At 44.5% G+C, this 15,142-nt stretch overlaps 1 protein-coding gene across 1 annotated transcript in view; it reads right to left on the bottom strand.

The window, feature by feature from the left end:
• Positions 1-4,407: 4,407 nt before the first annotated feature.
• The window catches only part of LOC135535717 (beta-1,3-N-acetylglucosaminyltransferase lunatic fringe-like), a 39,789-nt gene continuing 29,054 nt past the window's right edge, over positions 4,408-15,142 (bottom strand). Inside the window, exons 2-8 of the mRNA XM_064962150.1 lie at positions 13,669-13,717; positions 10,000-10,102; positions 9,434-9,587; positions 7,593-7,678; positions 7,123-7,288; positions 5,872-5,957; positions 4,408-5,112 (exon numbers count right to left, since the gene is read on the bottom strand). Coding sequence (XP_064818222.1) covers positions 5,046-5,112; positions 5,872-5,957; positions 7,123-7,288; positions 7,593-7,678; positions 9,434-9,587; positions 10,000-10,102; positions 13,669-13,717 — 711 coding nt within the window. The 3' untranslated portion in view covers positions 4,408-5,045. The remainder of the gene's footprint in view (positions 5,113-5,871; positions 5,958-7,122; positions 7,289-7,592; positions 7,679-9,433; positions 9,588-9,999; positions 10,103-13,668; positions 13,718-15,142) is intronic.

Genomic DNA, 15,142 nt, shown 5'->3' on the forward strand with positions numbered 1-15,142 from the left:
GAATGAGAGAAATACATGTCTTTGTGCTTATGGAACAATGTTTCTGGGTTGTTTTATTTCAGCTCATGAAACATGGGACCAACACTGGGTGGGTCGGTGGGTCTGTGGGTGGGTCTGTGGGTGGGTCTGTGGGTGGGTCGGTGGGTGGGTCTGTGGGTGGGTCTGTGGGTGGGTGGGTGGGTCGGTGGGTGGGTCGGTCGGTGGGTCGGTGGGTGGGTCGGTGGGTGGGTCTGTGGGTGGGTCTGTGGGTGGGTCGGTGTGTCGGTCGGTGGGTCGGTCTGTGGGTGGGTCGGTCGGTGGGTCGGTGGGCCGGTCGGTGTGTCGGTCGGTGGGTCGGTCTGTGGGTGGTTGGGTCGGTGGGCCGGTCGGTGTGTCGGTGGGTGGGAGCCACAGAAAGAGAAACAGACATGTGTTATCTGGGTGCGTAGCCAGTGACTCAAACTGGGTCAGAGGGTAAAGGTGAAGGGTCAAACATTCCTAGACAACCCCCCCAACACACACAGCCAGTCCGCAGCAGAGCCAGAGAGCGATAGGAGATATATGTCACACCTGCTGATGTAAGACTCTTATCTCTGCTGCGTCTGCACAGATTTTAATACATGTTTTAATGTAGCCTTGATTTAACTGCACAGATAATACTGTGTGTGGGGAGTTGTCTAGTTTAGTCACTATAACAGGACTGTCTCTAATGAGGGACCGACTGATGAGGACTAATGGAGAGGGGGGAGAGAGAAGGAGAGAGGGGGAGAGAGAAGGAGAGAGGGGGAGAGAGACAGAGAGAGGGGGGAGAGAGAAGGGGGAGGGAGAGAATCTGTTTGTGTCTCGGTCTGTGTGAGAATCTCTTTGCATTATTAGGCTGAATAAGGTGCTATAAGGCTGAATAAGGTGCTATAAGGCTGAATAAGGCATTATTAGGCTGAACAAGGCATTATTAGGCTGAATAAGGTGCTATAAGGCTGAATAAGACATTATTAGGCTGAATAAGACATTATAAGGCTGAATACGACATTATTAGGCTGAATAAGACATTATAAGGCTGAATAAGACATTATTAGGCTGAACAAGGCATTATTAGGCTGAATAAGGTGCTATAAGGCTGAATAAGGTGCTATAAGGCTGAATAAGACATTATTAGTCTGAATAAGGTGCTATAAGGCTGAATAAGACATAAGGCTGAATAAGACATTATTAGGCTGAACAAGGCATTATTAGGCTGAATAAGGTGCTATAAGGCTGAATAAGGCATTATTAGGCTGAATAAGGTGCTATAAGGCTGAATAAGACATTATAAGGCTGAATAAGACATTATTAGGCTGAACAAGGCATTATTAGGCTGAATAAGGTGCTATAAGGCTGAATAAGGTGCTATAAGGCTGAATAAGGCACTATAAGGCTGAATAAGGCATTATTAGGCTTTATTAAAAAAGCAGAGAATAGCAACCACTGTGGTGAGACAAAAGGCAATATATTCAGCGTTCAAATCCCTTGAGATACTGCTGTCTTTCTATAGTCCAGATACTGGAGAATACATCCAACAACAATGACAACGACAACAACAACAACGACAAAGACAACAACACAGTAAAATCCCAATCAGAAACTGTCCTGATCAAAATAATAACATAAACACACATGACTGAAGCAGATGATGTTCAGTGGTCAAAACAGAACAGGTCTTTATCTACAGAGGCCCAGTCCAGGAGGAACACTTCTCATAAACAATCTCCAATCAGAAACCCATTATGGGTCAATAAATACCTCACAGAGAGAGAGACAGAGACAGAGACACAGAGAGAGACAGAGAGACACAGAGAGGGAGACAGAGAGAGAGACAGAGAGAGAGAGAGACAGAGAGAGAGACAGAGAGAGAGACAGACAGACAGAGAGGTCAACAGAACACTTATTAAGAACACGAGAACATGTACGTGTTCCGCTCATACAAAAACAATCCATGGCCCATAGAACAGGTCCATTATGATGCATGATGGGTGGACTGGCGGCCAATGGGAGAGTACCCATGAGTCAAATTACCAGGGTTAAAGGTTCCCGAGACTGTTCTAGTCATTCTATTTCTGTTTCCTCCGCTCTGATCCCTCCCAACATGCCTCATGATTCCACTACTAAACATAGAACGAGAACGGCCGCCTGTCTGCCCGTTATGGCGCGGCTGACATGAATAGGGAGGCCCGTTCTACTCCTTCTACATTCCTCTGTTTACAAATGTACATGAGATATATATCGTCATGGTAACAAAATGCATAGTCTGTCTTCAATACAATAGGATGTTGGGTTTAAAGTTCTTTGCCCCCAAATGGCATTTCTGGAACCATATTCATAAAGAATGTCAGAGTGCTGATTTAGGATCAGTTTGTCCTTTTAGATTATAATGAATAAGAGAGGGCACCTGATCCTAGACCAGCAGCCCTATTCTGAGACCTGCTTTCGGTACACAGTCCCTGGTGCTTCAGAACTCCCAGCAAAGTGCTTGGTCACCATCCAACTCCAAGTCATTGTTACTGTGGTCTGATTGACAGCTGTCTGATGGAATAACAAGATGACACCGAACAGTTATAAACAATCAACTGTTTAAAACAACGAGCAGTAAAACACACCACTTCACTGGTCTGGTAGAGATCCGGAGTCTGTTGACATGACTTTTTTTACATTTTTATCCACAATAAACCTTAATATTGGGAAGAATATTGAAAAGGAAAAAAAAAACAATAAAACAGTACACAGTTTGTATATCCTTCAGTCTCCAAGATGCAGGAAGAGGAATGTTGAACACCAAAGAGGATGTAGAACCATTCTCCTTAGCAACCAAGGGGGGGGGGGGATAACAACTTCCACTCACAAAACAGATAGCCTGGTCCCAGATCTGTTTGTGCTACCATGCCATCTACATCGCTGTGGTGGACGAGACAAACGTCACATTGAGTTCGTGACAAGGAGTTGATGACAGCACAGAAACAGGCTGGAACTCAGGCTACACAGCGGAGCGACACAACAGCCTGGAACTCAGGCTACACAGCGGAGCGACACAACAGGCTGGAACTCAGGCTACACAGCGGAGCGACACAACAGCCTGGAACTCAGGCTACACAGCGGAGCGACACAACAGGCTGGAACTCAGGCTACACAGCGGAGCGACACAACAGCCTGGAACTCAGGCTACACAGCGGAGCGACACAACAGACTGGAACTCAGGCTACACAGCGGAGCGACACAACAGGCTGGAACTCAGGCTACACAGCGGAGCGACACAACAGGCTGGAACTCAGGCTACACAGCGGAGCGACACAACAGACTGGAACTCAGGCTACACAGCGGAGCGACACAACAGACTGGAACTCAGGCTACACAGCGGAGCGACACAACAGGCTGGAACTCAGGCTACACAGCGGAGCGACACAACAGGCTGGAACTCAGGCTACACAGCGGAGCGACACAACAGGCTGGAACTCAGGCTACACAGCGGAGCGACACAACAGACTGGAACTCAGGCTACACAGCGGAGCGACACAACAGCCTGGAACTCAGGCTACACAGCGGAGCGACACAACAGACTGGAACTCAGGCTACACAGCGGAGCGACACAACAGGCTGGAACTCAGGCTACACAGCGGAGCGACACAACAGGCTGGAACTCAGGCTACACAGCGGAGCGACACAACAGGCTGGAACTCAGGCTACACAGCGGAGCGACACAACAGACTGGAACTCAGGCTACACAGCGGAGCGACACAACAGCCTGGAACTCAGGCTACACAGCGGAGTGACACAACAGCCTGGAACTCAGGCTACACAGCGGAGCGACACAACAGACTGGAACTCAGGCTACACAGCGGAGCGACACAACAGGCTGGAACTCAGGCTACACAGCGGAGCGACACAACAGACTGGAACTCAGGCTACACAGCGGAGCGACACAACAGACTGGAACTCAGGCTACACAGCGGAGCGACACAACAGCCTGGAACTCAGGCTACACAGCGGAGCGACACAACAGGCTGGAACTCAGGCTACACAGCGGAGCGACACAACAGCCTGGAACTCAGGCTACACAGCGGGAGCGACACAACAGCCTGGAACTCAGGCTACACAGCGGAGCGACACAACAGGCTGGAACTCAGGCTACACAGCGGAGCGACACAACAGCCTGGAACTCAGGCTACACAGCGGAGCGACACAACAGGCTGGAACTCAGGCTACACAGCGGAGCGACACAACAGCCTGGAACTCAGGCTACACAGCGGAGCGACACAACAGCCTGGAACTCAGGCTACACAGCGGAGCGACACAACAGCCTGGAACTCAGGCTACACAGCGGAGCGACACAACAGCCTGGAACTCAGGCTACACAGCGGAGCGACACAACAGACTGGAACTCAGGCTACACAGCGGAGCGACACAACAGCCTGGAACTCAGGCTACACAGCGGAGCGACACAACAGGCTGGAACTCAGGCTACACAGCGGAGCGACACAACAGCCTGGAAACAGAGGCTCTCTGTTCGAGCTGCAACACACAGAGACATCTGCAATCAGCAACTTCACAACAACGTCGCGCTCGTCTCCCCCCCCCCCCCCACCAGGCCTCTCTGGGAGGGACCAGGGGTTAGAGGTCAAGGGTTAGAGGGCGTAAGGATCCGGTGACGGAGAGATCCAGTGTCGTCCCACGAGGTGCCCCCCCCCGAGGCCCTAGGAACCCCAAAATGATCCGACTCCATCCCTGTGACAGCAAGCAGGACATGAGAGCTGGAGAAAGCCGTTCTATGGTCAGAAGGTACCGTATCATGACATCATCATTCTGGAACCATACAGAGGGAGGCTATTGGCTGTTTCTCCTGTTCTCTCCTCTGTCTATCCATTCATCAATATCTCTAGTCCCTCTTCTCCACTTCTCTCCTCTGTCTATCCATTCATTGATATCTCTAGTCCCTCTTCTCCACTTCTCTCCTCTGTCTATCGCCCCCTTCTGTGTCTTTGCTCCATCTCTCGTCTTCTCCCCTCTTTCCGTGTCTCTGGACTGGTGGGGTCAGTACCTCAGTACCAGGTCAGGGCTGAACACCACGGAGTGTCTGGGTACAAGACACAATGGACAGACCTGAACCTGAGAGAGAGAGACGGGGGAGGGGGGAGAGAGAGAGGGGGAGAGAGAGGAGGGAGAGAGGAGGGAGAGGGAGGGGGAGAGAGGAGGAGAGAGGAGGGAGAGGGGGAGAGAGAGAGGAGGGAGAGAGAGGGGGAGAGAGAGGAGGGAGAGAGAGGGGCAGAGAGAGGGAGGGAGAGAGAGGGGCAGAGAGAGGGAGGGAAAGAGAAGGAGGGGAGAGGAAAGAGAAAGAGGGGGGGTGAAGAGATGGGGAGGGAGGGAAAGAGGAAGAGGGAGAGAGGGGGGGGTGAGAGAAGGGAGAGAGAGGGCGAGAGGAGGGAGAGGGAGAGAGGAGGGAGAGAGGGGGAGAGAGGAGGGAGAGGGAGAGAGAGGAGGGAGAGGGAGAGAGGAGGGAGAGAGAGGGGGAGAGAGGAGGGAGAGAGAGAGAGGGGCAGAGAGAGGGAGGGAAAGAGAAGGAGGGGAGAGGAAAGAGAAAGAGGGGGGGTGAAGAGATGGGGAGGGAGGGAAAGAGGAAGAGGGAGAGAGGGGGGGGTGAGAGAAGGGAGAGAGAGGGAGAGAAGGAGGGGAGGGGGAAGAGATGGGGAGGGAGGGAGTAGGGGGAGAGAAAGAAGTGAGAGAAGGGAAATTAATTTGACACCACATGGAAACTGCTTGCTGTGACTTTTAACAACTTGAAAACACATAATAGAGAGAGTTTTGCACGCAAACACTCACTTAGACAATGTAGGCTCTCAAAATACACACACACACACCCTACATTACCTGGTAGGGTCTTCGTCCAATGAGAGCGCTCCTCTTACATTGATTATGTTTCTCTTACTGTCAAACGTTCCATAACTCAGAGTCACCTGAAACGGCAACACACACACACACACACACACACACACACACACACACACACACACACACACACACACACACACCATTAAATAAATGAGAAATTCCATTCATTGGCTAGTATTTATCACTGTGTTCCATTGGCTAGTATTTATCGCTGTGTTCCATTGGCTAGTGTTTATCACTGTGTTGCATTGGCTAGTATTTATCGCTGTGTTCCATTGGCTAGTATTTATCGCTGTGTTCCATTGGCTAGTGTTTATCACTGTGTTCCATTGGCTAGTGTTTATCACTGTGTTCCATTGGCTAGTATTTATCGCTGTGTTCCATTGGCTAGTGTTTATCACTGTGTTCCATTGGCTAGTGTTTATCACTGTGTTCCATTGGCTAGTATTTCTCACTGTGTTCCATTGGCTAGTATTTATCCCTGTGTTCCATTGGCTAGTATTTATCCCTGCGTTCCATTGGCTAGTATTTATCGCTGCGTTCCATTGGCTAGTATTTATCGCTGCGTTCCATTGGCTAGTATTTATCGCTGCGTTCCATTGGCTAGTATTTATCACTGCGTTCCATTGGCTAGTATTTATCACTGCGTTCCATTGGCTAGGATTTATCACTGCGTTCCATTGGCTAGTATTTATCACTGCGTTCCATTGGCTAGTATTTATCACTGCGTTCCATTGGCTAGTATTTATCCCTGCGTTCCATTGGCTAGTATTTATCCCTGCGTTCCATTGGCTAGTATTTATCCCTGCGTTCCATTGGCTAGTATTTATCACTGCGTTCCATTGGCTAGTATTTATCACTGCGTTCCATTGGCTAGTATTTATCACTGCGTTCCATTGGCTAGTATTTATCACTGTGTTCCATTGGCTAGTATTTATCACTGTGTTCCATTGGCTAGTATTTATCACTGTGTTCCATTGGCTAGTATTTATTGCTGTGTTCCATTGGCTAGTATTTATCGCTGTGTTCCATTGGCTAGTATTTATCGCTGTGTTCCATTGGCTAGTATTTATCGCTGTGTTCCATTGGCTAGTATTTATCACTGTGTTCCATTGAAGCTTAACAGGGTCCATACGCCATAGTAGTATTACTGTATGTGTGTATGTGTGTATGTGTGTATGTGTGTGTGTGTGTGTGTGTGTGTGTGTATTTGTGTGTGTGTGTGTGTACCTGGTGGTGTATCTGTGTCGGTGACACCAGCTGAAGGTTCTCCAGGTGAGAGTGGAACAGTGGGGAGCGGATAAGACCAACCCCTAGCAATGCCTCGATGATGTAACCAATCGTACAGTCGTCAGGGAGACGAATACGATCAGCTGTTGTCATGAAATTACCTCCACTGGGGACCAGGAGAGAGAGAGAGAGACAGAGACAGAGACACAGGGAGAGACACAGAGAGAGCACAGAGAGAGACAGAGACACAGGGAGAGACACAGAGAGAGCACAGAGAGAGACACAGAGAAAGAGAGAGAGAGACAGTGAATATGTCATGTGTGGAAACTGCCTACTGACTTCCAAAATAAACACACTTCTGTACGCAAACTCACAGAAAAGCAGGAGAATAACCCACTGTGTCTCAATACACACACACACACACACACACACACACACACACACACACACACACACACACACAGTCTCACCTGGCCCAGGGGCTCATCTTGAGGGCGAGACCTCGACTAACACAGAACCCAGCTCCTCCTGTGGCAAACCAGAAACGCACTGGACGCTGACAGCACACAACATGCATACATAATACACACAATATTACTAACATGTAATAAACACAATGGCATTATATAGGCAGATACATACAAATATAAATGGAAACCCACACATACATTCATATTCAATATTATTGTTATTATATAAATCTATAAAAAATATAGAACCACCCAGCTAGCACATAGCGTTCTGAGAACCACCCAGCGAGCACATAACATTCTGAGAACCACCCAGCTAGCACATAGCGTTCTGAGAACCACCCAGCGAGCACATAGCGTTCTGAGAACCACCCAGCTAGCACATAGCGTTCTGAGAACCACCCAACTAGCAAATAGCGTTCTGAGAGCCACCCAACTAGCACATAGCGTTCTGAGAACCACCCAGCTAGCACATAGCGTTCTGAGAACCACCCAACTAGCAAATAGCGTTCTGAGAACCACCCAACTAGCACATAGCGTTCTGAGAACCACCCAGCTAGCACATAGCGTTCTGAGAACCACCCAACTAGCAAATAGCGTTTTGAGAGCCACCCAACTAGCACATAGCGTTCTGAGAACCACCCAGCTAGCACATAACGTTCTGAGAACCACCCAGCTATCACATAACGTTCTGAGAACCACCCAGCTATCACATAACGTTCTGATAACCACCCAACTAGCACATAGCGTTCTTAGAACTACCCAACAGCGTTCTGGAGAAACACGTTAGCTTGACGACAGTGTTTTGTTACGTCAAACTTATGTGCCCATAAGGGAGCCGGGATTCATGCAGACTAAATAGCCTCACGGAAGCTCAACGTGGTACCCCTCGTTCAATGTTGTTCACAGGGGTTTATCAATCTCCCCGGGGTGGGAGTAATACATTGGGTGATTCACTCTCTGTCCACAAGGGGGCACCCATCCCCATAGATGGCTCATTACTGGGATTCATTGCTGATTCCTGCCTGTAGTTCCCTTTATTTATTTTTTAATTTTACCTTTATTTTACTAGGCAAGTCAACAAATTCTTATTTTCAATGACGGCCTAACTGCCTGTTCAGGGGCAGAACGACAGAGTTGTACCTTGTCAGCTCAGGGATTCGAACTTGCAACCTTTCGGTTACTAGTCAACGCTCTAACCACTCGGCTACCCTGTCGCCCCAATTGGCCCTGCATCAACTCTATCTCGTTAAGTGCATTCAGGTGTATTGGGCCGTGCCCACTAATGCTGTTTGTTTGAATAGACTAAAAGTAACAGCTTTGTATGAGTTAAAAAACATGAAAATTAATTTCCATGTGTCCTATCTATACTTGGAGTTCAAACCTAAACTAAGCTAGCAGTGTTATTGAAACATTCAGTGAAAAGTTATAAAAAAAAAAAAAATCCAAATACTCTTTTAAGCATTGTTCTCAAAACATTATTTAATTACCTTCAAATAACCTGTAATTTTCATTCTCAGAACGTTAATAAAACCTCCCGGGAACCATAGCAAAACGTTCGCAGAACCTCCCTGTTAACTTCAAAATGTACGTTCCCAGAACAGGGTAAAAGTTAACTTCTGTTCTCAAAATGTAAAAAAAAAAAAAAACAGTTCAGTTTTACCAGTCAGGAAAGGTATGGCTTCATTCCCAGAACTAATGGGAAACCAAAAATGTACGTTCCCACAACTTCCAAGGAACCAAAATATGCTTGCTGGGTTATATAGTCACAAAAACAAAATAATGGTTAAAATGAGAAACATGTTTTAGGTTAGTGAACACATTACTTCCTGGTCCCTTACCGTGTGGGCGTCGCCAAACCTCTCGGTGGCTTCTAGCGGTCGGTCGAGGCTAGGCCGGCCAATGTAGACGTCGTGGGCGTGGCTGTAGTGAGACAGGAGCTTCACAAGGGGACGTATGTTCACGTAGTTATCGTCATCCACATGGCAGAACCACCTAGAAGGGTTAACCACAATCAGTATCATTATCTACATGGTCAGAACCACCTAGAAGGGTTAACCACAATCAGTATCAATATCGTCATGGTCAGAACCATCTAGAAGGGGGAACCACAATCAGTGTCATTATCGTCATGGTCAGAACCATCTAGAAGGGTTAACCACAATCAGTATCATTATCGTCATGGTCAGAACCATCTAGAAGGGTTAACCACAATCAGTATCAATATCGTCATGGTCAGAACCACCTAGAAGGGTTAACCACAATCAACTTGACTTTGAATTTTCATCCATTAACGCAAACTGCTAATTCATTGCAGTGTGTGTGTGTGTGTGTGTCTGCGTGTGCGTGTGCGTGTGTGTGCGTGCGTGTGCGTGTGTGTGCGTGTGCGCGCGTGTGTGTGTCTTACTTCTTGCCAGAGCTGATGAAAGTGTCGTATTCGACGGCCATTTTACAGGACAGAGCCTGGCGACTGTGGGCCGCTGAACAGTTCGTATTGATCATGTGACTCCCTGTAGGAATAACGTCAACCAATCAGTCAGTCAGACAGTCAGGAAATGAGCCCTGGGGTCAAATGATGTACAGAACACATTTCAGCACAACACAGGACAGTATGTGACTTTTAACAAAGATGATAGGATGCTATTGTGTTACTATGGTGGCAAAACAGTTTTGAATGAGTCAGAAATATTTGCTTCCAGTTATAATCTGGCACCTCTAGAATAACAATGTTAGTTTCATGTTATAATCTGGCACCTCTAGAATAACAATGTTAGTTTCATGTTATAATCTGGCACCTCTAGAATAACAATATTAGTTTCATGTTATAATCTGGCACCTCTAGAATAACAATATTAGTTTCATGTTATAATCTGGCACCTCTAGAATAACAATATTAGTTTCATGTTATAATCTGGCACCTCTAGAATAACAATAGTAGTTTCCTGTTATAATCTGGCACCTCTAGAATAACAATGTTAGTTTCATGTTATAATCTGGCACCTCTAGAATAACAATATTAGCTTCCTGTTATAATCTGGCACCTCTAGAATAGCAATATTAGCTTCCTGTTATAATCTGGCACCTCTAGAATAACAATAGTAGCTTCATGTTATAATCTGGCACCTCTAGAATAACAATAGCAGTTTCCTGTTATAATCTGGCACCTCTAGAATAGCAATATTAGCTTCCTGTTATAATCTGGCACCTCTAGAATAACAATTGTAGCTTCATGTTATAATCTGGCACCTCTAGAATAACAATAGTAGCTTCCTGTTATAATCTGGCACCTCTAGAATAACAATATTAGCTTCCTGTTATAATCTGGCACCTCTAGAATAACAATATTAGCTTCCTGTTATAATCTGGCACCTCTAGAATAACAATATTAGCTTCCTGTTATAATCTGGCACCCCTAGAATAACAATGATAGTTTCATGTTATAATCTGGCACCTCTAGAATAACAATATTAGCTTCATGTTATAATCTGGCACCTCTAGAATAACAATATTAGCTTCCTGTTATAATCTGGCACCTCTAGAATAACAATATTAGCTTCCTGTTATAATCTGGCACCTCTAGAATAACAATAGTAGCTTCCTGTTATAATCTGGCACCTCTAGAATAACAATAGTAGCTTCCTGTTATAATCTGGCACCTCTAGAATAACAATATTAGTTTCATGTTATAATCTGGCACCTCTAGAATAACAATATTAGTTTCATGTTATAATCTGGCACCTCTAGAATAACAATATTAGCTTCCTGTTATAATCTGGCACCTCTAGAATAACAATATTAGCTTCCTGTTATAATCTGGCACCTCTAGAATAACAATAGTAGCTTCCTGTTATAATCTGGCACCTCTAGAATAACAATAGTAGCTTCCTGTTATAATCTGGCACCTCTAGAATAACAATAGTAGCTTCCTGTTATAATCTGGCACCTCTAGAATAACAATATTAGTTTCATGTTATAATCTGGCACCTCTAGAATAACAATATTAGTTTCATGTTATAATCTGGCACCTCTAGAATAACAATATTAGCTTCCTGTTATAATCTGGCACCTCTAGAATAACAATAGTAGCTTCCTGTTATAATCTGGCACCTCTAGAATAACAATGTTAGTTTCATGTTATAATCTGGCACCTCTAGAATAACAATATTAGTTTCATGTTATAATCTGGCACCTCTGGAATAACAATATTAGTTTCATGTTATAATCTGGCACCTCTAGAATAACAATGTTAGTTTCATGTTATAATCTGGCACCTCTAGAATAACAATATTAGTTTCATGTTATAATCTGGCACCTCTAGAATAACAATATTAGTTTCATGTTATAATCTGGCACCTCTAGAATAACAATATTAGTTTCATGTTATAATCTGGCACCTCTAGAATAACAATATTAGTTTCATGTTATAATCTGGCACCTCTAGAATAACAATATTAGTTTCCTGTTATAATCTGGCACCTCTAGAATAACAATATTAGTTTCATGTTATAATCTGGCACCTCTAGAATAACAATATTAGTTTCATGTTATAATCTGGCACCTCTAGAATAACAATATTAGCTTCCTGTTATAATCTGGCACCTCTAGAATAACAATATTAGTTTCATGTTATAATCTGGCACCTCTAGAATAACAATATTAGTTTCATGTTATAATCTGGCACCTCTAGAATAACAATATTACCTTCATTTTATAATCTGGCACCTCTAGAATAACAATGTTACCTTCCTGTTATAATCTGGCACCTCTAGAATAACAATATTAGTTTCCTGTTATAATCTGGCACCTCTAGAATAACAATATTAGCTTCCTGTTATAATCTGGCACCTCTAGAATAACAATATTAGCTTCCTGTTATAATCTGGCACCTCTAGAATAACAATATTAGTTTAATGTTATAATCTGGCACCTCTAGAATAACAATGTTAGCTTCCTGTTATAATCTGGCACCTCTAGAATAACAATATTACCTTCCTGTTATAATCTGGCACCTCTAGAATAACAATATTAGTTTAATGTTATAATCTGGCACCTCTAGAATAACAATATTAGTTTCATGTTATAATCTGGCACCTCTAGAATAACAATATTAGTTTCATGTTATAATCTGGCACCTCTAGAATAACAATGTTAGTTTCATGTTATAATCTGGCACCTCTAGAATAACAATATTAGCTTCCTGTTATAATCTGGCACCTCTAGAATAACAATATTACCTTCCTGTTATAATCTGGCACCTCTAGAATAACAATATTAGCTTCCTGTTATAATCTGGCACCTCTAGAATAACAATATTACCTTCCTGTTATAATCTGGCACCTCTAGAATAACAATATTAGTTTCATGTTATAATCTGGCACCTCTGGAATAACAATATTAGTTTCATGTTATAATCTGGCACCTCTAGAATAACAATGTTAGTTTCATGTTATAATCTGGCACCTCTAGAATAACACTATTAGCTTCATGTTATAATCTGGCACCTCTAGAATAACAATATTAGTTTCCTGTTATAATCTGGCACCTCTAGAATAACAATATTAGTTTCCTGTTATAATCTGGCACCTCTAGAATAACAATATTAGTTTCCTGTTATAATCTGGCACCTCTAGAATAACAATATTAGTTTCCTGTTATAATCTGGCACCTCTAGAATAACAATATTAGCTTCCTGTTATAATCTGGCACCTCTAGAATAACAATATTAGCTTCCTGTTATAATCTGGCACCTCTAGAATAACAATATTAGCTTCCTGTTATAATCTGGCACCTCTAGAATAACAATATTAGTTTCATGTTATAATCTGGCACCTCTAGAATAACAATATTAGCTTCCTGTTATAATCTGGCACCTCTAGAATAACAATATTAGTTTCATGTTATAATCTGGCACCTCTAGAATAACAATATTAGCTTCCTGTTATAATCTGGCACCTCTAGAATAACAATATTAGCTTCCTGTTATAATCTGGCACCTCTAGAATAACAATATTAGCTTCCTGTTATAATCTGGCACCGTCAGAACGTGTGTATGTGTGTTTTTATTTCTGAACCTCACCCATCCTCTTCCTCAGCCTGTCATCCTCTCCATCGGTGAATACATATGTCTGAAAACACACACACACACACACACACACACACACACACACACACACACACACACACACACACACACACACACACACACACACACACACACACATAAATAGAAGGTCAGTGTGTGTGTGTCAATCATTAATGTAGTGTGAATAGTGAGCCAGCGCTACTCTGTAGAACAATAGTCAGACAGGATGTGTCCCATTTAGTACACTGTTCCCTATTGGGGAGGGACGGCTCATAGGAATGGCTGGAACGGAGGCAAATGGAATGTTGTCAAACACGTGGAAACCATGGAAACCATGCGTTTGGTGTCTTTGATAGCGTTCCACTGATTCCGCCCCAGACATCCCCAATCAAGGTGCCACCAACCTCCTGTGAGAGATATCTATATCTATATCTATATCTATCTATATCTATATATATACACACACTGCATTCAGAAAGTATTCAGACCCCTTGACTTTTTCCAAATTTTGTTACGTTACAGCCTAAAACAGAACAACATTCTGTTCCATCATTGTTCCATCTGACTGGACTAAAGCAGAACAACATTCTGTTCCATCATTGTTCCATCTGACTGGTCTGAAACAGAACAACATTCTGTTCCATCTGACTGGCCTAAAACAGAACAACATTCTGTTCCATCATTGTTCCATCTGACTGGCCTAAAACAGAACAACATTCTGTTCCATCATTGTTCCATCTGACTGGCCTAAAACAGAACAACATTCTGTTCCATCTGACTGGTCTAAAACAGAACAACATTCTGTTCCATCTGACTGGTCTAAAACAGAACAACATTCTGTTCCATCTGACTGGTCTAAAACAGAACAACATTCTGTTCCATCTGACTGGTCTAAAACAGAACAACATTCTGTTCCATCTGACTGGCCTAAAACAGAACAACATTCTGTTCCATCATTGTTCCATCTGACTGGTCTAAAACAGAACAACATTTTGTTCCATCCGACTGGTCTAAAACAGAACAACATTCTGTTCCATCATTGTTCCATCTGACTGGTCTGAAACAGAACAACATTTTGTTCCACAGGGTTGTCTTCCACTACAGGTGAAAGTGCTTCCTTCCTCTGACACATGTAATGGGACACACACACGGGGGTAGTGGTAGTTTCTAGACCACAGCCACAGCATTGAGTGGAGACAACAGTGCTGATACTGGATCTGAGCCAAGACTAAGGTACACCACCCAGCACCATAACAGCTGCTGACCAGTCCAGGGGGTGCTCTGTCCAGTGGGGGGGGGTGCTATGTCCAGTGGGGGGGTGCTATGTCCAGTGGGGGGGGGTGCTATGTCCAGGGGGGGGGTGCTATGTCCAGTGGGGGGGGGGGGGGGGTGCTATGTCCAGTGGGGGGGGGGTGCTATGTCCGGGGGGGGGGTGTGCTATGTCCAGTGGGGGGAAGGGGGGGGTGCT

This window comes from Oncorhynchus masou, unplaced genomic scaffold (assembly GCF_036934945.1).
Source record: "Oncorhynchus masou masou isolate Uvic2021 unplaced genomic scaffold, UVic_Omas_1.1 unplaced_scaffold_504, whole genome shotgun sequence".
In the NCBI taxonomy this organism is placed as follows: domain Eukaryota; kingdom Metazoa; phylum Chordata; class Actinopteri; order Salmoniformes; family Salmonidae; genus Oncorhynchus; species Oncorhynchus masou.